The following is a 27,985-nucleotide window of genomic DNA, read 5'->3' as shown; positions in this document are numbered from 1 at the left end:
TTATTATTGTTCAGTATTTTGTTTTATATCTACAGAAAGGATGATTTAAGGGTTCTTCTTCTCTTCAGAAGTCTCAGAAGCAGCATACATTTGGGAGTCAATAATTTGACCTGTGGAAACAAAAACAAATCATTATTGCTCTCTTAAAACAAAGCATCACTGAGTAAAAAAAAACAAAAAAAAACATTAATTTTCCACCATTTACAAAAGCTGTTCCAGGTGACGTTGTGACTAATACAAAACCTCAGACATTACCTATGCAGGACGTGGTGTGATGTAAAAGGTGGAGAAAAGGGAGGCAGGTGGAACATTGGAAACCTTCAGCGTCCACAACAATACTCTGACTGAAACCTTTCACCTATGGAACACTCATTGAGTTGAGTACAGTTGTAATGTCATTTCACAGATGTGTGGATCTGTGCATTACCTGATTCTGTAACAGCTTTTGTGAAAGTTTTAAAAACGGGATGCTCTCTGGTGTTTTCATGTCATGCAGTAACAGAGCTGCTCGAGCCAGAGTAATGGATGAACGAGGAGGCATACTCAGACACCCTGAAAGAAGACTCACGACTTCCTGAAAACAAACACGTACAGATACTCAAAATACTCAAACACTGAAAGCATTCAGAATCTCTGCTCAGGTCTGTGTTGATGCAGGTTTTCTTACTTTGACTTGGTCTGATTTATCTGCACTGCTTTTGTCCCAGTGTGCAGCTTCCAGCATCAGCAAAGCTTCACTGTCAGGATCTCCCCATCTTTTACATTCTTCAATCCCTTCCCTCATCACACGGGCTGTCCCCCTTCTTAATTTATCACCTAAATAAAATGAGAATAGTGTCAAAAAGTGATAATTAAAGGCCTTATATTAACCAAAATCACATCCTGTGAGCTTTTACCCATGTTATAATGTTGTTCTCTCCACAAAACAGACCTGGAGTTGTGTTTTGTTTCATTCACATGTTTGAGGAACCATTTATTATTATCTGTCTACATCTCCAAAGCTCAGAATGCTCTGTTCCACCTTGTGATGTCATGAAGCTGTAGTTTTCTTGTTAACACCGACCTTTAACCTTTTGTTCAGTAGAGATCAGCAATTCCAGGACTCAGATCATCAAAATGACAAACATGACATCATGAGGTGGAGCAGAGTGTTTTCTGTTTGAGAGAAGAACTCAGCCTAAATTTAAAAGTCTGTGTTAAACATGTGAATGAAACAAAACACAACGGCAGGTCTGTTTGTGATGAGGAAACTACATTATAACATACAGAAGATCAGAAAAATAGTGTCATATATAGGCCCTTAAATAAAAACTAAGAAAATGAAGAAGTGCATGAACCTGGTCCAGCTCCAGCAGTAACATCATGTGCAGTCAGAATGTGAGCCAGAGTGAGACGACAGCGTATCCACAACACAGAGCTGATCCTCTCGCTCGCCTCAACCACCTCCACACAGTCCCCCTCCACACGGGGCCGAGCGGTGCCCTGTGAAAGAGAAACAAGACACACTGTTTCAGTTTACAGCTCCAGACAAAACCTGCACTGATAAAACACACAAGCTCAACTGTAAATATGAATGATGCTCTGTTGATACTTCGCAGCTGATGTCATCAACAAAAAATAATTATGATTTTTGCGGCAAAAAAATGTCCAACTAACCCTAAAATCAAAACTGATTCAAATGAAATACTGTAACTTGATTGAAATAGTTGATGATAATCTAAACTAGAAAGAGTGTCCTGACTGAGTGACCAGAAAAATGTATAAATCTCTTGGTATTATAAGAAAAGTTTGTAAAATCCTGGACTAAAAAATTATACTTCCATTATACTATAGTTTAATTTATCCCTGTCTCTCATATTGCAATAACGTCTGTGCAAGCACTTTCTCTACTCCTCTGAACAAAATATTGGTGCAAAAATGTTTTGTTCAAATTGAAACTCATTCCATGTCACTAATTTATTCATCAAACTTAACATTCTTAATATTTATCAGATTTTTGTTTTCATGTATACAATTCTTTATAATACAACTAAGATCCCTAATCATTTCATATTTTACTTTAAAACCAATGCAGGTTCACAGATACAAAACTCATCTAAAATGTAATTTTCATGTTCCAAAATGTGTCACATCAAGAGCGCAGTTTTGCTGCAATAAAGAGGTGGGAAATTCTGGAGCCAGTTTTCACATCTGGCTAGTGATGCATATCAGAAGTGTTGTTTAAAAAGAATTTAAGGATTTTTTTTTTTTTTTATTCATACACAGCTATAATGTTCAATTTTAATGTATTCATAAAATGGAGGGTTTAATATCAGCTCTTTTGGGGTTTTTGCCTCTTCCGGCACCTACTTTTTTATCTAGTGTGTTTTTTTTTTTTATTGCTGTATGTTATATATGTGCAAAATAAAAACAAATAAATAAATAAATTCCCTGGGGGTGTGATGCTAACAGAAAGCACTACTCTGTTAGAAGCAAATTAGTCAAAATCTCTAGAGTCTGTATGATGCGTCACATGTGACTACGTTTTTCAGTTTTTCACTCTCACCTTTTTTGGTTGAAAATCAAACTCCTAAACAGGACCATGAATGCTCGTATTGATCACAGGCTCCTGAAAATGTGCCCTTTAAACATTTTTGTTTATGTATTGTGTCACCATGGTAATTGCTGAACTTTCCCACAACAGAGATGCATGTAGAACACCCCCAGTCTGATGTCAGTGTAAAGTCAGTATGTATAGTCTGTATTGCTGTAAAATTTAAACTACTGCTGCCTCACTGTCTGTCTTTAAGCCTCTCCCACACACTCACTTTTTCTCTGTCTTTTATCTCAGCTTGAGGTTTGGCTTTTTCTCTCTATTTGTATTGTTGTATTGGATTATATTTACCTGTACCTGTCACTCTATTTATCACTGTTTCTTTTGTGTTTTGTGAGTAAAGTTGAGTTGAGTAAAACACAAACGTGAAAAGTTACCCCTTCAGATGCGGTTTGTTCCTCAAAAACCGATGTGTTCTCGTTTGTGATGTCAGAAGTTGACTTTAGAAACATCAGGGCTGACATGGCCATCTCAGCACTAAAGAAAAACACAACAGTTAGAGAGCTGAAACATGCACCCACTGGAGTCGTACACAGACACACACCTGAGAGCAGCTTCTCCCTTCAGTAAACAGAGTTTGGCCTTGAGCAGACTGCACTCCACAGTCAGGTCCTCTGTGCCCACAGGGCCGTGTACTCTCAGCTCATTCAGGATGGACTTTAATGAGCTGGACACTGACTCCAACAGCTCGTACTAAAGCACAACAGAGTTATTTACAAACTTCACTTTTTATAAACACTTCTCATGTACTATTGATACTCCACAGACGATGTCATCAACATATCAGGGGGTGTGATGCTGAACTTGTTACGCACAACAGGAGAGGACCCCAAAAAAGACTCAAAACAAGGAGAAAAAAAAGCAAAAGTAACAAAGATTTATTGGCCGGGGAGAATAGGTGGGGGAAGAATGAGGAGCCAGCAGCTGGAAAGCAGGAGTCTTAAAGGCTACGTTCAGACTGCAGGGCTTAATGCTCAATTCCGATTTTTTTGTGAAATCCGATGTTTTTGCGAGGTCGTTCACATTTCCAATTAAATGCGACTTGTTTGTGACTTCAGTGTGAACGGTAAACGGCCCGAAAGTGTCCCGCATGCGCACTGGAGGACACGATGACATCAACCCCGTGGTTGTGATAATAAAACAGTGAAACAGATACATAATTAAGGAAAACTGTTCTGCAGAAACCATTCATGACAAACATATATTGTATAGTCAGTATAGTCACATTTTCGTTAAGTGTTGGTCGTTTTTAAGCAGATTTTCTGTCTTGACATGACAATGTATGTCTCTCTTTACTGTTGGCAGGTATCAAATTGTTTAAAAATAGAAACACCTGGGACATTTCTTGTATAAAACTGGGACAAATCAGTGGTTTTGGACAAATCTGCTGGGACAGGGGACACAGGCTCAACACTGGGACTGTCCCGGGTATAAACAGGGACGTCTGGTCACACTATTGTATGCTAACTGGAGGCTCTGCTCTGTCTGAAGCGCTGTTACTCAAGTTAGATTTTACTACGAGCTTTGTTTTAACACAGTCTAAGTTGAAACTACAACAGGTGAGTTATTTGTGCTCTAACTAAATCTAACTAGCATTAGCCAACTCTCACCATTTTGGTTGTTTGAACAGAACCATGAGCGTCAGACTGATCCTCCTCCTGAAAATGTGATGTTTAATTCCATTTTGTATTTTTTCTTGAGTTTTCAGATGATTTAAAAACTTTTTGACAGCATTCACAAATGTTTGTGCAATGTGTCACCATAGTAAATGCGGAACATTCTGGCATAAACATACAGGCAGAACACCAACAGCATGATGTCACTGCAAAGTAAGTTGTGTGTAGCAGTTTTTATACCTTTATCATCCCCGCAGTGAGTGGCTCCTGAAGAGACTCGAGACTCAAGATGGAGCAGTTTTGTGTCTTCTCTCTCTTGTTTTTAGAGTCACTGGTTTGGTTTTCTGTTTCTGGAACTAAAGACATAAACATAGACGCTGTATTTCTCTGTTGTACAACTTCGTCATGAAGATTTAAACAGTACCAAAAAGTAATGTGAGCAGATTTTCAAAGTTTTAAACTGGGACAAACCCGGGTTGGGATGCTTGGTATAAATAAAAGTGTTAAAAGAGTGTGTAACATTGTGTTTTCTTATGTCAGTCATAATCTGAGGAACTTCTCTCATTACATTTTTTTTGCTTTACGGTCATTCACAAAGACTGTTTAGAAACATCAGAGCTACAAACAACAAAACAAATGACAATTTATGCTTCTCTTTACTGTTGGCAGGGATCAGATTAGTCAAAAATTGTGATAGTTCTGTTTTAGTCCTGGTTTAGACCTGATGTAGTCCTGGTTTAATCTTAGTTTAGACCTGGTGTAGATCAAATTGGTCCAACATAGGGACATTTGGCACATTTCTTGTATAAAACTGGGACAAATCAATAGTTTTGAATAAAACTGCTGGGGCAGGGGACACAGGGCTCAAAACTGGGACTGTCTAGGGTAAATGGAGACGTCTGGTTCACAGATATTTTTCTCCACAAACCTTCCAAAGGACTGGATACAGTGGAGCTTATTGCTAGGATCAGCTGAGCTTGTGCGAGCTTAAACTGAAGGCACAGTGCAGATCCATAAAGTGCACAAACAGGTGGAGTCACATCACAGTTTAGAAGTTCTTTCAGCGCCTAATAAGAAAAAATATGATCAAATGCTTTTTAAATGATGCCACATTAAATAAAACATACAAGATATATTTTTAAAGGCTTTATATGACGCTATTTTCTGATATGTTATAATGTTGTTTCCTCATCACAAACAGACCTGGAGTTGTGTTTTGTTTCATTCACATGTTTAAGACACAAACCCTGCACATTTAGGCTGAGTTCTTCTGTCAAACAGAAAACACTCTGTTCCACCTTGTGATGTCATGTGGTGATACAGGAAGTGCTCCACTCTGTGTTTTTAAACAGATTCTCTAGAATCATTTGCATAAATCAAATCTAGAATTGCCAATCTCTACTAAACAAAAAGTAAAAGGAGCTGTTAACTTGAAAACTACAGCCTGATGACATCACAAGGTGGAACAGAGCATTTTCAGTCTTTTATTAGTCTCTAGACAGAAGGATTACTCAAACAAAACACAGCTCTGAGTATGTTTTATATACAGTATGAAGATGTAACAACTTTGCAATGGTTAAACCTCACAAAAGTAAATTTTGCGTAATATAGGACCTTTAAAGGGCCCATCTCATGAAAAATGAACTCTTTTCACATTGTATCTTCTGCACATATACGAGTCAGCAGATGCGCGGTGGAGGCGGAGGTGGTGGAGCAGGGGACGAGGGCAGGTGCGAAGCATTTTCTGCTACATCAAACACATCATAGGTGTTTCTGCTCCATCATCGTTGTAGCAGCTTTAGTTCATTGTCACGTGGGAGGGTGGCAGAAATACTCTGTAATTTGTTAAAAAAAACACACCAAATCAATCTAAAAAACACTTCAGCGACAAATACAAGGCCCACACGTCACTCTTAGAAGGTAGAAAGCTCTGAAAAGTGGATTTTGCATGAGATGGGCCCTTTAATAATACAGTCACATGCAGCATGATCATACCTCCATGTTTTCTAGGATAGTGTGGGAGCTGTTGAATGTGGTTTTAGCCTGCAGCATAATAAAAAGACAATCATGAATAAATGCAACTGCCAGAAAAGTAAACAATTCAGCTTCAAAATCATAAACATGTTCAAATACATGATCTCTGTGTGTCTGAATGTAGTGACCCTGAGGCAGACGGATTCCTCCTCCTTTTGAGAGAAGCAGAGTCTCCCTCACAGCCTCACTGAAGAGACCTAACTCAGTGAGGGCGCGTATCTATGAAAAACAAACAAGTTATTACTATGAACCTGTGAAAACTATTCATATATGAGATCAAAAATAATATTTGAATTAAAAATAAGAAAAGTCTGACCTTGAGGATTTTGCATTGAACAGTACGTTGCACATCTCTGCACACAGACCCAACCAGATAGAAGTACAGGGACAACATGGGAAGCAGCTTAGAAGATAAAGAGGAAATGTGTTTAAGTCTTTCATGGTTGAATTGTAATTGTATTGTATTGTTCTTTGCAGCTGATGTTAACAATTCCTGGGCGTGTGATGCTAACTGTAGGCACTGCTCTGTCTGAAGCTCTGTTATTCAAGTAAATTAGACTTTAATCTGATCTTTGATTTAACGTAATAAAAGATTTGACTTAGCAGACCTTCAACAGGTGAGCTGATTCACACATAAAGTCACAGTTATAGTCACATGCTAGCCAGCATTAAACAACAGTTTTCAGTTAGTCGCTCTCTCCTTTTTGTTGAAAATCAAACACCTAAACACGACTATGAACACTAGTATTTTACTAGAGGTTTAGAAGTTTTTTGACGGTGTTTGCTAATGTGTGCATTCTGTCTCCATGGTGACTGCTGAACATTCCACCATACAAATACATGTAAAACACCCCCAGCACGATCACTGCAAAGTATTAATACATTGTACATAGTCTGTACACAAAAATATAAAAGAAAGAGAAATTCAAACATCAATTTCTTGAAATGAGTATGTTGGAGGAGAGGGGGCAGCCCAAGAACAGAGACAAATCCTGCACACTGTCTTACCTGCAAAATGTCAGATTTATTAGGACATACAACATTTCAGCACTCGACCTTCATCAGGTAAATAGAGTCAGAGCTTATGTGGTTATATTAAATAGGGTGTGTCAAGAACCCAAAGGTGACAGGTTGTAAATTATAATAATTATTTGTATTACTACACTGTATACGTGTTGAATTATGTTGTACTGTTCCTTTACGACCTGTCACCCTTGGGTGCTTGCCACACCCCATTTAAGATCCTGAGCTCTCAGTCTATTTACCTGATGTGCCAGAACATCGCATATCCTAATAAGTCTGACATTTTGCAAGTAAGACGGTGTGCGGGACAGTCTGTACACACCTTCATGTAATGTCCTGTGGAGAAGAGCCAGTGGCAGATGAAGCTCAGACTTGCTACAGCAGTGCCCAGGTGAAGTCTGGAGGAGTCTGAGAAGAGGTCCACACCAGGCAACAGGTCTTCTATGAGCACATCCGACGCATAATAAAGATCGGACTGAGGCTGTGCCAGAGAGCAGCACAACACACACTGAGAAAACAGGACACAGAGACATACGTGTTTAACGACTTGTATTACTCTCTGCTCTGATCTGTGTCAGACTGTTTCCTCATCAGAGACACCTCAAGCTGTATTCTGTTTCATTCACACATGTTTAACACACAAATCCAGCATCATCTCTCAAAATGAAAACACTCTGTTCCACCTTGTGATGTCATGTGGTAATACAGAAAGTGCTTCACTCTGTTTTTAAGCTCCATACACCTTCACTAGAATTATTTGTATGATTTCAGCCCTGGGATTACCAATCTCTACTGAACTAAAGGTAAAAGGAGTTGTTAACTTGCAAACTACCGCGTCATGACACCACAAGGTGGAATGGAGCAGACTAATGAACCAGATTTACTCAAACTTGTGAATGAAACAAAATACAACTCCTGGTATGTTTTTGAGGTGGTAACAGCATTATAACTGACATCCCTTCATTCCGACATGTCTCTATTTAGATGTGCTATTTTTCCGACACTTTTAGAATCACTATTCCGACACGTCATATTGATTGGTTATTTATTTAGGTTATATGGTGTTCTCCGGCTACATGACCAAATGAATAAAACACAAAGGGCCCAGGCAGCCTCAGTTTTAGATGAGATTTTTTCCTGAAGGTTGGCTCATGGCTTAAAGTTCATAAGTGTCAATTTTGTGTAATATAGGACCTTTAAAGATGTTATTTATCGAGTCATAATTGAGACTTTACCTTGAACAAGTGAGCAGACTGGAGACAACTATCAGTGCGTTTACTGATGTCTGTTAAAATATACCTTAACATACAAAAAGCCAATAAGTATTCAGATGCTTAATTCTGCATATTATTATTGATATATATTAAAAAAAACCTACTGGGCAATTTTGGCTGTGAGGCAGGCAGCATGTAGACAGCCCCAAACCCCAGACACCTTCAGTCTGTGCTGAAGGGAACAGTCTCCAAAAGTCACACCATCCCATCTTTCAAAAGCATCAGGGATCTTCAAGGCCACGTTGACTGCCTTTGTCCAACATGCATGTGCTGCCCTGAGAGGGAAAGAAAAGATGATCTAAAGGGCACAAGAATCATATTTTAACATAACAAAAAGGTCATATTCTTACTCACTTTGTGTTGCTGTTATAATAATGGAGATTTCCCAGTTCATGCATCGCCACAACAGTCAGGGAGTCACACTTGTTTTCATGGAAATATTCTAAATAAAATATGCATCCATGTAAAATCCATCAGATGCTTTTATTTTAGAAGCTGATACTTTGCAGTGACATGTCACTGGGGTGTTCTACATGTATCTCTATGATGGAATGTTCAGGAGTTACCATGGTGAGACAATTAACAAACATTGCCAAAAAAGTTTTAAGATTCTCTAAAAACTCAAGAAAAATACAAAATGGACTGAAACAGCATCAGGAGACAGTGACCAATTTGAGCTGTCATTAGGGTGACCAGACGTCCCTTTATACCAGGGACAGTCCCAGTTTTGAGCCTGTGTCCCCTGTCCCACTGGATTTATACAAAACCAGTGATTTGACCCAGTTTTATACAAGAAATGTCCCTGATGTCCCTCTTTTTTGACCAATTTGATTCCTGCCAGCAGTAAAGTAAATTGTCACTTGTTTGGCTAAAATGCAGAAAATCTGCTTAAAAACGACCAAAACACAAAGACAATGTGACAATACTGACACATGTTACTCATGACTGGGCTGAACAATTTTCCTTAATTATGCACTTTTATTATTACCAACCACCACAAACTGGGGCTGTCCCAGTTTTTGATTTTGAAATTCTGGTCACCCTAACATTCATGATCCTTTTAGGTGTTTGATTTTCAAGAAAAAAACATGTGAGAGTGACTAACTAAAACTGTTTCTAGCTTGTGACTGTAATTTAATGTGTGAGAGACTTGTTTAAGAGCACAAGTCAGCTCACCTGTTGTAGTTCTGGCTTAACCATCTCTTTTTGGTCAGATTGTTTAAAAAAAAAAAAAGTCTAAAGTCTAACTTGAGTAACAGAGCCTCAGACAGATCAGTGCCTCCAGTTAGCATTACACCCCAGACAATGTTGATGTCATCAGCTGCAAAGTATCAGCACCAACATCAGTGCACTCGTAGTTACTCACTGATAGCTGTGGTGTACGCTGCAGTGATGGTGGATACTTGGTCTGGGCTGAAGGGCACACTGTACAGAGACTCGACGCTCTTGTATTCCTTCTCCATCAGATCACATGGTTTGACTGTTGGAGCTGTTATGACCACAGGATTAAACTCAACCTGACTCTCTAACCTGCTGGGCTCTCTGCTCCGGACACCCTGAGCTGTAAAACCTACACAGAAAACATTTATCATCATCACAATCACATGAGCTTTAAATCCAGGAAGAAAGTTTGTCACAAACATTAGTCAAAAACAGACCTGGAGTTGTGTTTTGTTTCATTCACATGTTTGAGTAATGTTTTTTGTTATTAGTCTGTCTGCATCTTCGAAGCTCATAATGCTCTGTTCCACCTTGTGATGTCATGAAGTGGCAGTTTTCAAGTTTGCAGCTAGTTTTTACCTTTATTTCAGGGTCTGGTCAAGTGGTAACGGAGGGAAACAGGCAGATTTTTGACATTCAAATGTCTCTTATTCAGAAACTAGAGGGACTATTGAAATAAGTAAAGTATCAGAATGTAGGAAAGAGTTACACTCCAACAGGGTCAAGTTAAACCTGTGATATTCTTTCAAGTTGTTGACAAAAAGTTTAAAAACTCATGTCGGTAACGGAGGGAATGAAATATGCTGCACTTTTTGGTCAATAAATCCAAACAGTGATAACTCTTGGTTCTCACTTACAAATCCTTAACAAACTGGTTTGAATATTTGCTTCATATAGTTTTCTACCATATGGTACAAGATTAGGTTGAAAAACCTCTTACTTTTTGACTCATGAGATTTTTTATTAAGAAAGGTCATGGTAACGGAGGGAAAAGTAACGGAGGGAAAATTGTTCAAACAAGTAGAAGGTGCATGATTTTACATCATTTGTCGCTTTTTTCTTCTGAATACTTTAATATTACTTCAAAATGAAAGGAAACTATTTCTATAAAATATGTCAGTCCTTCCAAGCAAATTTTTATCATTTCAAACAATTTTTTTTGAAAAATCATGTACCTTCATCAACAGTTCAAAGATGGAATAACACAAGATATGATGAAATACATCCATTTATTGACATGATTTGCAGGTCTTTGAAATTTGGGAAATAATTTTTGTTCCATGTTTCATACATGGTCTGTTTAAAACATATGGAACTTTAGAACCAAAAATGGTACAGAAATAAGGTCAACAGTTTCATAAACTAGAGTACATATGTATCTGTTCAATACATTTTTATATCAGATGCATTAACTTGAATTTTTGGCCTTGATGTTTACTTCTGCTTGACCGGGCCCATATGTAAAGATTCAAGGCCTGAAATGATCCAAATGATTCTAGTGAAAGTGTATAGTGTCTGAAAACACAGTGGAGCACTTTACCACTAGAGCTGGGAATCATTAAGAAGTTGTCGATACAATCTCGATACACTGGCCACGAAACGATACATTTCTCAATACAGTGCACTTTCGGTTTGATGCAATATATTTCAAATCAATTTGATAGAATTCAATAAAGAATAAAGACTAAATCATGACTGTGATACTAAAATTCTTTGTTAAACCACTTCTTGTGCAAAGTTCATATGAAACACAAACATTTTACTCAACAGAGAAAATGTCAAATGTGTTGCATAAACGAGTTTCCTTCCTCTGAACAAACAACAAAACTGTAGCTGTAACAAAATAATTTAGTAAAATACTGTATACCAAAAAATACTGGCCATATATCGATTCAGCAGCCCACGATATCGATACTGTATCAACACATTAAACTATATGATATATTGATATTTCAATATTTTTCCCTAATTACCACATGACATCACAAGGTGTATTTCCAGTTTGAGAGAAGAGCTCAGCCTAAATGTGCAGGTTTGTGTGTTAAACATGTGTGAATGAAACAAAACACAGCTCCAGGTGTGTTTGTGATGAGGAAACAACATTCTAGCACAGATCAGAAACTAGAGTCATATGGTTCTTTAAGCTGCGTGTCACTTACAGGACTGTGTGTTGGCCAGCAGACGCTGTAACTGTGAGCGGCTGTGTTGGAAGAACCGGAGACATGGGGACGTTTTCTCAACAGCTTTTCGATACCAGTACAGTGTGTCTTCAACATCCAGAGGAACACACACAAGGACCTTTGACCTCTGAACTTCAGCCTCTTTCAAAGGTTTACGGAATCATGTATTAAACCAACAAAATTCCAACTTGTGTCTTTCTATATTTTGATTAACAGACAGTTCCAACCTATAAGCTGGTCCCTGGATGGTGCTTCCTTTTTAACAGTGGTCTTTTCCAGTGTGGACGTCCACCCGCTCAGAAGCTGAACATCCACATAACTCCTGTATGTCACCTGGGACAAAGAAGAAAAGTTCAAGTGCATATGACAGGTTCTTATTATCAAATTTGGACTTAATTTGGTGGGATAATAACAGTTGTAAATATAAATTAAAGTTTTACACCAATCAACAAGCAATTTGAGAAGAAAAATGTAAAAATATGTTAAAAATTTGAAAGTACAGTCCCTGACAAAAGTCTTGTCACTTATCCATTTTGTAGAAACAAAAGCTTATAACCTGACTTTAAATTAATCGATTGGTTTTAGAAATGTCTCATATGAAAGCTAAAACCCTCCCAAATTATGCTCAATATACTAAAATAAATTAGCTTCACTGAAGAAAGATTGATCATTTAATGAACACAGAAAGGTCAGATTTTGGCAAGACAAAAGTTTTGTTGCCTACAGAAAATTGAACAAATAATTTACTTCAAATACAAAAATATGTTGCATAACGTCAGTGAATGAAGTAGTGGTGCTGTGAGATCCATATTTAATATCTTGTATGACTCCATGAGCTTGAAGGACGCATCCATGTGGTTCGACAATGATTCATATAATTTGTTGATGAAGTCATCAGGAATAGCAAAGAAAGCGTCTTACATGCCTCCCAGAGTTCATCAAGATTCTTTGGTTTTGCCTTCCATGCTTCCTCTTTCATTCTACCCCAGACATGCTCAATGATGTTCATGTCTGGTGACTGGGCTGGCCAGTCCTGGACCACCTTGATCTTCTTCGCCTTGAGAAACTTTGATGTAGAGATAGAAGTATGTGATGGAGCACCATCCTGCTGCAAAATTTGACCCTTTTATGGTTGGGAATGTAAGAGGAGCTAATACTTCTTGATATTTTAGGCTATTGATATTTGCCTTCCACCCTGCAAATGTCTCGCACACCCCCATACTGGATGTAACCCCCAGACCATGATTTTTCCACCACCAAACTTAACTGTTTTCTGGGTGAATCTTGGATCCATGTAGGCTCCAGTAGGTCTCCTGCAATATTTGCGGCAGCTGTGATGTAATTCAAACGAGGATTCATCTGAGAAATCCACCTTCTGCCACTTTTCCAGTGTCCATCCTTTTAACAGGCTGTGGGCCTTGGCAAATGCCACACGGTTTTTTAATTGCCTTTTGTTTAGTGCTGGTTTCTGTGCACTGATTCGACCATGGAGGCCATTTCGAGACAGAATTCTACAAACTGTTGTGGTTGACACAGGGACTTGAGGTGACCAGGCCTGGTGGAGTCTGCTGCAGTGGAAAAGGGGCCTTGGATTTTCAAATCAACAAACGGTCCTCCCGAGCAGTTGTCTTGCGGGGTCTGCCGGACCTGGGCTTGTCAAAAACATCTCCAGTCATTTCAGATCTTTTTCTTGTTCTTTGTACTTGACGCTGAGACACATTGAAGGTGTCACCACCTCAGCAGTGGATCTGGTCTTCAGCCTCTTGATAATTAACACTTTGGTCTCAGGGTGGATCTTAGACATGTTGTCAGAGGTCAAGTTGCAGTTGATGTGAAGGTCTGGTGTGCTGGGGGTCTTTTTATACACACCCACTAATTGATTGATCAGTAACTGATCACAGGTGAGGCTGTAATCTAGGATTGGGTGCATCATATGACAAGACGACAAGACTTTTGTCTTGCCAAAATCTGACCTTTCTGTGTTCATTAAATGATCAATCTTTCTTCAGTGAAGCTAATTTATTTTAGTATATTGAGCATAATTTGGGAGGGTTTTAGCTTTCATATGAGACATTTCTAAAACCAATCGATTAATTTTAAGTCAGGTTATAAGCTTTTGTTTCTATAAAATGGATAAGCGACAAGACTTTTGTCAGGGACTGTAGTCTGATGACATCACACTGGGGTCAGGGAGAATTTTGTCCATTTTGTACGTTACATCACATTTTTCTGACACTTTGAACATGATTTCAACAAAGTAAAGGTAGTTTCTTGTATTTTTATTTGTCAAATAAACATGTCTGTGCACATTATGGGGTTCCCTACCATGATGTCATGATTTCCAACCAGGAAGTAAAAAAAAAATTAAAAAGTAAAAAAGTAAAACCTACAAATTGGCTCGGAAAAAAAATAAATAATAATAAAATCAACTTAAAGCTTAAATATATTGATCTTAACTTTGTTTTGGTAAAATGAGTAGTTTAATTTGTCACTGACACATGCTGATGTGGCTCTATAGTGATTATGGTTTATATGTTGTAAAGTTGAGTTTATTTATGCAGAAGATTTTAATGTGGGATTTAATTGTGGGATATCTCATAGCTCCTCACCGCTGGTTAAACCTCCTTCTTATGCTAAATGAGCTCATGGTTTGTATTTTTCCTGGTTTATTAAATTGATTTAAGTTAATTTTTGCACTTGCGCATTTGTAAAATTATGTCAAGAAACCGGGATACTCCATTTGATCATGTACACGGGGATGTGAGTGTCCCGGTTTCTCAGTGCACATGTATACGCAGTAACCCAAATACTGACAGAACTGGGATATGGCTAATAACCTGGATACTGATGTGCATGTATACACACTCATAGTTTTTTTTCTATCACTATATGGTAATGTGTGCAATAGTCAAAATCTGTAGGTTTGGAGGTTAAATTTGAACCAAATCATATTAAAGGACAAAAATAAATCAAGAATTAAAAAGAGATGATACATGAGCCCTGGTTTAGTCCTGGTTAAGTCCTGGTATAGTCCTTGGTTAGTCCTGGTCTCTATTTTCAGAACAAGTCCTGCCTGAGAGCCGTGTTCTCGAGTGCCCAGATGCCGTACCTCTCGTCCAGTCACTTCTGTTGTCTTGACGTGGTGAGGCTGAGGAGCCAGGGGTCCCTTTAACGACTCAATCCTCTCCAACAGTTTTCTCTGAGCGGTGATTAGCAGAGGTGAAACTATTAACGCATAACAATCTCTAAAAAGACACAAACAGAAAATAAATCAGTAAAAGATTTCTACAGTATTGTGATGTCTACTTTATCTAATTCTCTTACCGTGTGTATGTATTGAAATGTAAAGCTAAATGAGCTAACGTTTCCCATTTGCCAAAGTCATGAAGTTGCTCCAGCGTGTGGATCACCAGTGCACTGACCCAGCGCATGTCGATTTTGGTTGTTTCGTCCAAAGATGGAGAGAAGTAGAGATAGGAATGTGTATCTTCTTCTGAAATGTCCTTTTCATAAACACTCCACAGCTACATGACCCAGAACACATGAGAATATGGATTAGACTGGCTCTACTAGAATAAAAACTATACCAACTTATTGTTCAATATATGAAAGATGGAACAATTATTTAGTATTTATCGTGGGTACTTTGTAGTGCTGAATAAATAATAGTGATGCAACAATAATGGAAATATTGTGATAGTCTCTCAATAATATCATGGGCCATGACAGTATATTGAATTACAAGGTTTTTGCTTAAATTAATAGATTTTAATGTCTTTCTTTGTCATTTTAATGTATTTCTTACTCTGTAAAGCACTTTGAATTACTTTGTGTACGAACTGTGCCTTACAAACAAACAGAGGGAACTCCATAGACCATGATCCTTTGGTGTTGTCAGTGCAGACTATGTGAAGAAATGTGATTAACAAAGAAGAAACTGTTATTAAACACTTTCAAATCTTATAAAAGTACCAAAGGATTTTCAAGGATTTTTAGGGCTTTTGAAAGGAAAAAGTTGCATATTCACAACTTCGTAATCCTTCACAAAATATTTCAATAAGTAAAGTACCGTGATAGTTCAATGAGGTTCATTTGGTCTTCCAATATTTTATGTTATTAGCTTCTTTTTTCAGACCAAGAGTTTTATTTCATACGTGACAGTTTCGACTGCTCACTAGCGCTCTTCCTCAGAGTGGTCATGTGATGTTGCTGTGACGTGTCTGCTCAGCTGATTTATACAAAACTAACCAAAACCTGTATGAATCAGCTGACCAGACACGTCCCAGCAACATCACATGACCACTCTGAGGAAGAGCGCTAGTGAGCAGTCCAAACTGTCAGGTATGAAATAAAAGAACCTAATAACATAAAGTAATGTACTGTGAGATGCATATTGTGAACATATTGTATTGAGGGATTTTGATATTGATACATCCCTAATAAATCATTTCTGTCACTCATTCTAGATGTATCCTAACTACTATAGTATTTCAGTCTGTTATTTATTTTTTGCAGCTAAGGTTTAGAATCATTTTATGGGGATACATTTGTTTCAGTATTATTGTTTAACTTCTATATTTTCTTCAGCTATTAATCACTTTAAAATGTGTTATTGTGACAGGCCTTGTACAAGACACAAGTAAATGTGTGTAACAATAAGAGGCACACACCCCGAGCTGGTTTAACATGTCCATGATCAGTCGAGTCGCCAGTACAAGCAAAGGGCGGAAAATGTTGAGTTGCTGCTCAGATGTGATGAAGGCGGGCAGGTCGAGATGGAGTCCTCTCTGGGCGATACAAGCGGTTCTGCAGTACTGGTCCCACGTGGTCTGAGCCACAGTGCGCAGTATGGCCCAGTGACTGTTACGATGCGCCAGCACCTGAAATGGAGTGTTTTTAAATATTGTTTAAAGGTGCACTGTGTAACTTTTCAACTGGGGGTCCGTCACCTGCTTGTTGTTATGGAGATGTCATTGCTCTGCCTGAAATGTTCCACTGTGTGACATTAAACAGCTTTACCTTACATTTATTCAATTACAGGTGGTTTATAGCTAAAAAATATCCAGAAAAACAGACATTCTGACTGTGAGCGGGGTCGCCTCTCCACAGATTTGACCTGTACCTTGGCCTCGTTTGGTCTCCATGAAGAAAGAAAGGTTTAATGCCATACAAGCAATAACATCTCCATGGAGAAAAGCATTTGACGGACTCTCCACCTTAAAAGTTACACAGTGGTAGGGCAACCAGATTTTCAAAACCAAAAACTTGTACACCTTGGACACCGACACACACTTGGACACACTTGGACACACTTGGACACACTTGGACACACTTGGACAGTTTGTGGTGGTTGGTAATAATAAAATTGTGAAACGAGTGCGTGATTAAGGAAAACATAATAAACATGATAAACATAAGTCAGTATAGTCACATTTTCTTTGTGTTTTGATCATTTTTAGCAGCTTTTCTGTATTATACCTAATCAAATAACAATGTGTGCCTCTCTTTACTGTTGGCAGGTGTCAAATTAGTGAAAAATAGGGAAATCAGGGACATTTCTTGTATAAAACTGGGACAAATCACTGGTTTTGGATAAATCTACTAGGACAGGGGACACAGGCTCAAAACTGGGACTGTTCCGGGTAAATAGGGACATCTGGTCACTCTACACAGTGGCCCTTTAAGTGTGAAAATGAAAAGTCTGAAGCACCATGGCTCGATGAAGATGAAGCGCAGCGTTGGTGAGTGAAACCAACATGGCAGCAGCAGTTTGTTTTTGCATCTCGTAAAGCACTTCAGGGTTCACAGTGGATCCATTTTCTTCATTGAGATCTGTCTGTGCTGGAAAATCAAATAAATAATATTACACATCCTATATATTACACAGAACTGACTCTTGTGAGCTTTTGGTCATGTTATATTACCTGGAGTTGTGTTTTGTTTCATTCACACATGTTTAATTAATCATTTATTATTAGTCTGTCTACATCTCCAAAGCTCAGAATACTCTGTTCCACCTTGTGATGTCATGCAGTGGTAGTTTTATTGTTAACTGCTACATTTTACCTTAAATTATCCAAACGATTCTAGTGAAGGTGTATGGAGTTTAAAAACACAGTGGAGCACTTCCTGTATTACCACATGACATCACAAGGTGGAACAGTGTTTTGTGTTTGAGAGAAGAACTCAGCCTAAATAGTTTGTGTGTTAAACATGTGTGAATGAAACAAAACACAATCAGAAAATCAGATCAGAAAATAGTGTAGTATGGACTTTTAAATACTGTTACATGTGGAGGATTCAGAAGTATAAAACATAACATACCTGGTGGTTCTCTCTCTGTTGTTGTGTCTCTCTGTAGTGTTGGGTCAGATCTAGATGCTTGCTGTTGCTGTGGGTTTTTCCTCATGCTCAGGGAGACGCCAGTGTACGCCATGGAGAAACTCAAAGGATCTAACTGGCTGTACCTGCAAGAAATATAAAGAGTGTGCAAGAGCTGAAGGGCTGGATTTGTTCACATTAGTGTATAACAGCCAGTAGTGTTTTAGTTCGTGACAAACCTGTGTAGAGGAGGTCTTTGCTGGAGCTGCTCCAGACCCTGGTAAAACAGGGCTAAATGTGCCTGAGCTACGACATAGTTGAGATTGGTCTTCCACACGCTCTCCTCACAGTACATCTGTCTGAGCATCACCTGCTTCCTAAAGCAGCTCATCTTCTTCCTAATCCACTTCTCACTGTGCACAACAGTTATACAGTAAATAGTAAAACAAGTCTATAATATACAATATAAGTTGAAGTTCTTGGCTTTTGGTTGAATCCTTGCCTTGCTTTTCTTTTTGCATCATCCTGAAAAAATAAAATAAAATAAAAAATACCGTCATGACTTTTATGCAGATCACACTATATTATATTTCCATATGTTAAAACAGCAGACATTTTCACACCTCATGTATATGAGCTGCTCCTTTCACCTTTCTGTTAAAGAGAAACATAATGTGTGATGTTTAAAAGTGTCACTTCACATATTTGTGATAAAAAATAAGCACCTCAGTAATTCAATAAAAGAGTTTCCCCACTCAATCACCAGAGCTGCCTCTCCTTCCTCTAGCGCCCTCTCCAGGAGCAGTGAGGATAACTCAATAAAGAGGGTTTTTTGTCTGAGCTTCATCACTGATGGAGAGCAGCACACACAAAGGGCATCATTACAGTAAATACAGGCATTTAAATCACACACTCACTGTTATTGTGTATGGAGCCTTACCTTCTTGAAAGACGTGTCTTATCGGAGCGCTTGATACAACATCATACATTTTGCTGTGATCTTCACTGAAAGTAAATTTACTTACATTCTCTTTAAAGACAAAATTGAGAGGTGAGAAGTTAGTCAATAAAAATATATATTAAACATCTGATGAGTCATACCACTGATCTTGATCTTTTTCTTTCCACGTAGAGCCTTCAGCTGGGGACTCATTTTCATCTCACACTTCTGTACAGAGGCTTGTTTTACCTACAGACATCATGTTTACTTTCAACTCAAACTATTGAAATGAATTCAAATATGTTCATAAACTGTATTTACCGATACAACTGCTTTGTTGATTTGTTCATTTTGTGCATCATAGATTTCCTGAATTAGATTGATGCCACAGTCCATCGTGACAGCGGCTTTCTCACTCTCATTAAGGTTATGCAATGCCTTATTTGGTTGATCAAAAATATTTTAGTAAGACTCGTTTTGTCTTTTAATGTTCTTAGTAGTGGACAGAAGGAATAACACAAAGCTGTCATCCAAACCTTGTAGAGATAGTACGTGATGCAGGCGATCTTTTGCATAAGAGCTTCTGAGGCGCTCCCAGTCCACTTGTGTTTGAGCTGATGAAGGTTTTTCTCAACAACATTCAGGCATTTAGTTAAAACCTAAGCCATACACATTATGACACAATCAGTTCACTAAATTAAAACTCTCAGAAAGGATCATTGGTCACCTGTATCACAGGGTCACATGGGATCTGATGGTAGATGAGAGGGCTCACAAGAGCATAACAAACTAGAACAGCTTGTACAGCATCACTGGGGTCAGTTAACCAGGATGTTAAGTCTATGGCCACCAGCATCCGCTCACACTCTTCTAGTCTGGCAACCTGCACACAGAAATGCAGAACAGTACACTCCCAGGTGAAAGGAGAATATGTGCACTGGTTACCTGCTCCCAAATAAACAGTCCTCTGTCACTAAACTGGTCAAACTGGAGAGAGGCACACTGCATGTTCATTTCTGTTTCAATGAATATGGAGGCAAAGACTGAATGGCGCAGGGCGAGTGATGAGTGACTCAGTGTGGTAACTTGCAACCTTTGAAAAATATATTTCATGAAGAAACATATAAGAAGAAAATGAGTTGCTTTCTTACTCTTACCTTGGGGTGAAAAGTTCATATTGCATTATGTTAGTTCTGGATTCAGTGGAAGTGAAGTGGCTCCAGACTTTCTGGCAGGCTGTCTTGGCTACATCATACTGTTTGGTCTGAAATGCCACCTGAAGAATTTCAATAGTTTACTAGTTTAGCCACATCCTAGAGAATTCCATGTCAAAGAGACTGTGTGGATACCTGTGCGAGGTAAGCCCAGGAGGTGAGCAGGGGCAGTGGAGGTGAGGCTAACAGTGGGATAGTGGTCTCCCCGACGCTGCTGCTCACAAGCTCCCCCTGACTGTTGTATGCAGCTACAGCAAACACATATTTCTGGTTTGGGTCTAAGCCCTCTGCCTTCAACACACATCTGTCAGATTCAGCAGAGATCTGAAAAAAAAACCCCAAAAGAACATGATTTCAGGAACAAACACACATTTTACATTGGATCGTACCAAACTGCCTGTTCCTGACAAACTGCAGTCTCCAAGTCTGACTTTGGTGTTAGTAGAATCCTCAGCAGCATGGCCCAAAAGCTGATACCAGCACACCTGTGATCAGGTCTTTAATGCATTAGTATTCTGAGATTATAATTCAATTCAAATCACAAAATATGTCTTACTTTTTCATTTGGGTTGTAGGGAGCAGGTACAAAGCTCAAAGAGTGATCTGAGCGTGATATTAGAACAGGTGGAGGTGGAGGGCAGTCTTCTTTATCCTTAAAGCCTCTGCGTTTGGATGATGATGATGATGATGATGATGATGCAGACTGACTGGTTGCAACAGTGGACATGTAGAGCTTTTTTTCTTCTGATCCCGCTCTCCTTATCAGTTCAGCAGACTCCTGGTTAAGCCACACAGTCAGCACAATACAGTGTACAGACGTAAATAAACATATTGTGTCTTTAAAGTTTTATGAACAACCTCTAGTAGGTTCTTGATGCTGGAGTCCATGTTATATTCCATTAAAGCAGTCTGCATCAGATAAACAGCTTTGTAGACTTTGTTTTTCTTAATTTGCTGAAGTATCTCAGACTCTGCAGCTATAATAATAATGAAAGAAAAATCATGAACTCATCTGCAATATGATTTTTACACAAAACTGTGTTAAATTCTGAATGTTATCTGACCTGCGTGATCATGCACCAAACCCAGAAATGCTCTATAATAAATGGCACTGAGATGAAAGTGAAGATCCACAACCAGCAGGAAGTCACCTCTGCTCCAAGTGTGTTTAGATGTTTCTACATGTGCAGAGCTATCTTCACTGTTTCCTTCTTCAGACGGCCAAGTGGATGAAGATATTCCATATTTCTGACAAAAAAAGAACAGTGTGTACTTTTACAGGATAAATAATCACCTACCTAAATGGGAATCAAAACATGGAAACTGGCAAGCATCAAACCTCGTATCGGTGAAAGTTCTGAATTTTTCTGATATCAACAACCATATTATTCAAACCGTACAATGTTTTTCTGCTTCTAATAAATACATAAGCCTGTCACGATAAACACCATATCGACTTACTGTACATGATATATCGAACAATTATTTTGGAGGTTCAGTATTCATTGTGGGGACTTTTTCTTTGTACTGGTGGGACAATTTTGGTTATGTTACTGTACTATGATAAGAGTTGAGCACTAGAAGGTTAAATTATGAACTTCTATGGCTCATTAAAGATACAAACTAATGATTGTTACTAGTGTTACTGTTTTGGTGTTCTGTGTTGTGTTCTGTATTTATTGCATGTTTTTTAACAATATTGTACATTTAGAGCACTTTATGGTTTGGTTTTTATATTATCGTTTATCGTCTATATTTACTTCAGAAATATATTACACTTGAAATGCTTTTATGACATGCTTACAATACATCAGTGCTGAATACATAAAGGTCATAAACATTCACATTCATGATCTACATTCAGCATCAGTAATAACTGAATCACCTCCATATAAGCCGTGTCGATGAGCGTGGATCCATCTTGAGGCAGCATTGTGCTCATTCCCTTGGACAAAATTACGAGACACTTTTTTACCACTGAACACACATTTTGAAGCAGTTGGATCCTGGAACTCTGACAAACACATACAACAATGCAGAGAGTCATCACAAATTCACTTTATTGTTCAGCTATGTTAGGATTTACCTTGCTAAGAGAGAGAGAGTTTACTATCCCAGCATCGCCTTCTGCAGCACTGACTTCTAGAGACAAGAACCACAGTTAACAACATCAACATCTTACAGAGGCACAATTGAGTGACGAAAATGGTTTAGGTTTTTTTTACTTGGAGAAGACTTTTGTTGAACCCCTTTAGAGGCACTTTCAAGGAGCATGGCAAACTTCAGTGTCATCTCTCCCGTCAGTAAACAATGGTGAGTTGTGCAGGGCTCAAAGGCAAAGGCCACTTCACACAGCACAGACACACACCAGGCCCACTGTGAATGTGTTCATGAAATGAACATGATGAATGACTATAACAACACCAAAAACAGACAAAAAATGAAAGAAGACCTTCTCCAACTTCTCTGAGTCTAAGTTAGGTCGATGGGCACAATCTATCACAGATGCTATTTTTTCCCAAAAAAACAATATCACAGACAAGACCAGATCTCTGTTCAGCTCCGAACCCTGTTTTATTAGAAAAGGTTTAAGGTCAAGTTTACTCAAAAACATAGATTATAATAATTCCACATTACTTACGGAGTCACAAACATATTTGTGCAGTGTTTTCACCAGTTCATTGAATTCCTCACTTACAGCCAATGTTACCTTCTGTTTTTCTGCTGGAGATAGATACAACAAGAATTTATTTATAACTCTTCAACTTCCACTGGAGAGCACCCATAGACAGTTTATAAAAGCATGTACCTTTTTGCACGCAGCTGTAATAATAAAGTAAACCCAGTTCCAGCTCTGCTGTTTCTGATGACAGGCCTTTCAAACACTAAAGATAGAGTTGATCAAATACATAGTGTGCTCAGGAGATTAGAAGCACATTTCTGATGCACAACTCTCACCGACAAAAGCTGAAGCATTTTTCTTGAGTACTCAGAAAAAGCCTCTGGCTGCTTGTTGTAATACAATAGTTTAATGAACTCCACGGCGGCCTCAAAGCATATCTTGCTTTCTCCTGGTGACACACACAGAATTGAACCCAAACAGAAAACATATCATGGTCATATAAAATTTAAATGAGAATGAGTTTACAAACCTGCAATAGCTAAATCTAGAAGTGAAGATGATGATGTGACTGCACAAAGAGATCCTGAGGACTGGCAGTCATTCTTTGGTTCACTTTCTGTTTCAAAAATACAATACAATACTTCAGGCTTTAAATATTAAATAACAGGTGGAATTTCCAGACGTTTATATTATTAATGTTTAACCCACCGGACAACAGACTGATGCCAGCAGCAAGAAGCTCTAGGACCACCTCTTGTCCCTCCAGGTACCCTGGTCCTCCTGCTGTTGGGAGGAGTTTCCTGCTGTCTCTCAGTGCCTCCAGAACAGCTAGAAACTGTGCTGCTCCTCCATCAAACAGGCTGGAGAGCATCTTTTCAGTTGTGGTACGTGGCCAAGGAGCCTGTATTACATAAGAGCAGATTGTGTTTTTGGTTATGTCTGGAAGTTTGAAGTGGATTATTTTGCATTCATTATATGAGACATTGGAGTTACATTTGGTATATCGGATAGATCCTTTTTTATTTTATATCGAAGCGTTTTAATCCTTGCTTCAAAAACAGCCCGCTTAAAAACCATTGTAACCAACTAAAACAGAGAAACATAAAATACATGTTAGTGCAACAGTATTTATCATTTATTGTATAATTTTAACACTATTGATACTGTGCAGTGACATCAGGCTGGGGGGGTTCTACATGCATCCTTAAGGGTAGAATGTTCAGCAGTTACCATGGAAACACATTGCACACATTAATAAGCACTGTCAAATTTCTTTTAAGATCTGAAAACTCAAGAAACCACATTTCAGGAGCCTCTGATCAATGTGAGCATTTGTGGTTTAGGTGATTTTCAACTAAACAAGTGAGAGTGATGAACTGCAATTCTATGTGTGAGAGGCTTGTTTAACAGCACAAATCAGCTCACGTGTTGTAGTTCCAACTAAGCCAGCTCTTTCAGGTCAAATTGAATTAATACAAAGCTCAGATTAAAGTCTAATTTGAGTAACAGAGTTTCAGACAGAATATGCCTATAGTTAGCATGTTGATGTCATCAGCTGCAAAGTAACAATATAATAATCTTTTTTGATACTGAAATAATACGTGCCTTGATCGATGCTTCTTTGTAGGCTCTTCTTGTCTCTTTGGAGGCTGGAATCCCACATTGCTCTTCTAATTTTAAAAGTTCCGTGATTTTTACAAGAGCTCGTCTGGCAAACACCTGAAGAAAGTTCGAGACATAAACAACACTTAAAAAATAATAATAATTCCTGGCAATATTGTCTCTACAGGCAATTTGTCCCTTTTGTGCAGCAGAACACTTGACACAACGACTGATTGTTGGCTAAAGAACATGGTTAAAGAAATACCTACCTCCCCTTTCACTGTGTCTTGGTTGTCATAGTAACACTGGCATACAGTACAGTACAATGTGACAAGCCATGGCACATTTTTACTTGTCATCAGTGGGACAGACAGCTCTATACTGATACTCGCCCACAAGAGGTAATCCAGCGCCTGAACAGAGAAAGAGAGAGGTTTTTTCTCCTGCTTTTCTTTTAAATAGTGTGTTTGGGAATTGTATTCATTATATCATGCAGCAATAAATATGAGGATGCTTGAAACAAGCAATGAAATTTTAAAAAATTAAGGCAAAAACCAAGTAGGTTTTATTACCACTTGGTTATAGTTATAGTCTGCATTGATTATACTTTAGATTCTTGTACAGACCTCTATTTATGTATCTCAGTCTTTCGGTTTCTGCTGCTCAGTGAAAAGGAAACAACCAAAACATGGACCTAAGCCACTAAGAGACAAGCCCACCAAGAACAACATAAGTCGGCAATATCAGACCACTGCAAGAGGGAAAATCATCTCATGGACTGGGACAACGCTAAGGTCATAGGCACAGAGAGCAGCCAGTACCCTCACTGGATCAGGCCATTAAGATATGGGAACACGAACACTGGAAGCGTACCAACTCTGTCAGCGGGACACAGTTCTGAAGAAGGCAGACTACAGGTTTGTCGTCTCCTTACTTGGAGCAATAGGATGACAGTGTCAAACTTTATTTAAATTAGCTGAGCAGACACGTCACAGCAAAGTCACATTACACTTCTGAGGAAGTCAAGGTATGAAATAAATAGAGGTCTGTACATGAGAATCTAAACTATAACTTGGTTTTGATTGTTAAGCCTTAAGACAGTGGCTGTTACCACAGACCTGTGCACTGTAGTTGTTTGTCATGAGGTACAGACAGATGTTGTAGATGAGAACTGAGCCTGCAAAACAGATGACATGAGACCTCATACACACGTACACATCTTACTTCAAAGAATTCATACCATTATACATTTGCCAGCACAGGCCGTCGTAATGCTGAAAAACTTGCATAATGATTTGAATAAGATTCAGCACACAGAGCAGTTTACAAAGACCATCAGGAGTGAGGTCATGATGAGCCTTCACCTGTTCAAAAGTGCAGAGGGCACAGCCATACAGCGCCCGGATCTGTGCACATAAACAAAGGGTATCTTGACATGTATTAGCATATTAAAACTACTATATGATGCAAATTGACTCTTGTGAGACTTAAGCCAAATTATGTTGTTACCTCCACACAACATACCAGGAGTTGTGTTTTTTTCATTCACACATTTGACCAACACTTTATTATTATTACTCTGTGTAACCTTCAAAGCTTAAAATGTTCTTTTCCACGTTGTGATGTCATGTAGTGGTAGTTTTCAAGTTAACAGCTATGTTTTACCTTGAGTTCAATAAAGATTAGTTCAATAGAGATTGGCAATTCCAGGTCTGAAATTATCAAAATTATTCCAGTGAAGGTGTAAAAACACCGTGGAGCACTTCCTGTATTACTACATGACATCACAAGGGCAGGGTGTGTGTGTTAAACATGTGTGAATGAAACAAAATCCAACTCCAGGTCTGCTGTGATGATTAAACAACATTATAACAGAACAGACCGACTTTACCTTCATGAGAAGAGCGTCTTGGTCTGTGTCCAAACCTTTAGGGAAAAGAGAAGCTTTGAAGTGGTCTACGTCTTTAAAGTCAAGAATGTCCACTGATGTGAACTGCTGCACGTGTGGTCTGTAGCCATACCACAAGGCCATGTCATAGAACTGCACAAAGGACAAATGATGAGACATGACTCAAGGCTGAATGCATCAATAGGCCTTTAAAAAATACAATAATAAATACAATATTGATACTTTGCAGCTAATGTCATCAACATTCCCTGGGGGTGTGATTAACTGTAGGCACTGCTCGGTGTGAAGCTCTCAAGGTAGAGTTTTATTTTAACACAATCTGAGCAGAAAGAGCTTATTAACTGGAACTACAACACATGATCACACGTCTCACACATCTCACACATAAAATTGAAGTCACAAACTAGCTAGCATTAGCCAATAGTTTTTCAGTTAGTCACTCTAACCTTTTTGTTAAAAATCAAACACCTAAAAAGTACCATGAATGCTGGGATGGATCACAGATAGGGTGATCAGATTTTCACTCCCCTGGTTTGTGGTGGTTGGTAATAACAAAAATGTAAAATGAGTGAATAATTAAGGAAAATTATTCTGCATTTGCTGGGACAGGGGACACAGGGCTCAAAAATAGGACAGTCCAGGTTAAATAGGGACGTCTGGTCACCCTAATCACAGGCTTTTGAAAATATGCTCTTTACATCTATTGTGTATTTTTTTTCTTGAGTTTCAGAGAATCTTAAAAAAAACAAACAAACAAAAAAATTCTGGCCAATGTGTGCATTCTCTCACCACGCTAATTTATAATAAATAAGAACATTCCACTATGTCAAAATACACCCCCAGCCTGATGTCACTGCAAAGTATCAATTCTTTTGTTACCTTTATTTGAAACAGCACATCTGCCACCTGTAACATGTGGTCATGATAGAAGCTAGGCGGAAGTCTACTTTTGTACTTTTTCCATATTTCCACACATATTTTAATCCTACAAAAACATCAGGAGAACGTGAAAGGAGATTTAACTAAGGCAGAATGTATGAAAGCCAGTGTTTTGTTTTTCTTGTTGAACTCTAACTAACTAACATTTCTACTCAAATCTTATTAGATGCACCCAAAGCCATTAGGCCATTCTTTGGATTATTTTATCATTGGATCAGTTTGTGTTGTCTTGGAAAAAAAAAAAAAAGTTATATTTTTCCTAGAATGAAATGTGCTGTGCCATCGTTACCCTTTAACGTAAGCAGTGTTGTCCTCTCGTGCGGGCGAAGAAGCGAGTTTCTTCATAACTGCTATGAACGAGTTAATCTCTCGTAAAAAAGCTATTACCACAGGGTTTCTTTTGTCAAGTTTCCCGTAATACGTAGCCGGTAAATCCATATGTTCGTGTTCGAGATCAAAGCATTCTGAATCAGGAGCACGTTGTTATGAAAGTATT

The 27,985-nt window shown here is 38.5% G+C and overlaps 1 protein-coding gene across 1 annotated transcript; it reads right to left on the bottom strand.

Moving 5' to 3' along the window:
• Window positions 1-45: 45 nt before the first annotated feature.
• On the bottom strand, window positions 46-27,927 carry LOC110174804 (cilia- and flagella-associated protein 54). The gene is made up of 56 exons (XM_055151886.1): window positions 27,779-27,927; window positions 27,430-27,535; window positions 26,533-26,682; window positions 25,882-26,047; window positions 25,760-25,818; window positions 24,911-25,054; window positions 24,645-24,758; window positions 24,033-24,125; window positions 23,747-23,940; window positions 23,569-23,663; window positions 23,375-23,487; window positions 23,226-23,301; window positions 23,115-23,140; window positions 22,642-22,792; window positions 22,503-22,558; window positions 22,302-22,430; window positions 21,481-21,664; window positions 21,275-21,393; window positions 20,973-21,194; window positions 20,806-20,901; window positions 20,552-20,740; window positions 20,360-20,478; window positions 20,148-20,295; window positions 19,930-20,085; window positions 19,739-19,861; window positions 19,524-19,640; window positions 19,364-19,451; window positions 19,203-19,292; window positions 18,988-19,111; window positions 18,886-18,916; window positions 18,765-18,787; window positions 18,502-18,675; window positions 18,266-18,408; window positions 17,652-17,782; window positions 16,612-16,821; window positions 15,266-15,465; window positions 15,051-15,186; window positions 12,169-12,274; window positions 11,921-12,082; window positions 9,907-10,110; window positions 8,895-8,982; window positions 8,645-8,815; window positions 8,502-8,565; window positions 7,589-7,774; window positions 6,560-6,646; window positions 6,343-6,462; window positions 6,205-6,252; window positions 5,138-5,276; window positions 4,450-4,565; window positions 3,138-3,286; window positions 2,971-3,070; window positions 1,338-1,482; window positions 668-816; window positions 428-574; window positions 256-358; window positions 46-110 (listed from the first exon to the last, which is right to left on the bottom strand). Exons 1-56 carry the CDS (start codon window positions 27,925-27,927, stop codon window positions 46-48), a joined length of 6,993 nt encoding a protein of 2,330 aa, XP_055007861.1.
• Between the last annotated feature and the right edge of the window lie 58 nt (window positions 27,928-27,985).

Source organism: Boleophthalmus pectinirostris, unplaced genomic scaffold (genome assembly GCF_026225935.1).
Source record: "Boleophthalmus pectinirostris isolate CB_2022bp ecotype Guang Dong unplaced genomic scaffold, ASM2622593v1 HiC_scaffold_16, whole genome shotgun sequence".
Lineage (NCBI taxonomy): Eukaryota > Metazoa > Chordata > Actinopteri > Gobiiformes > Gobiidae > Boleophthalmus > Boleophthalmus pectinirostris.
Note: the sequence above shows the minus strand (reverse complement) of the source record. Positions and strands in the feature narration are given on the sequence as shown.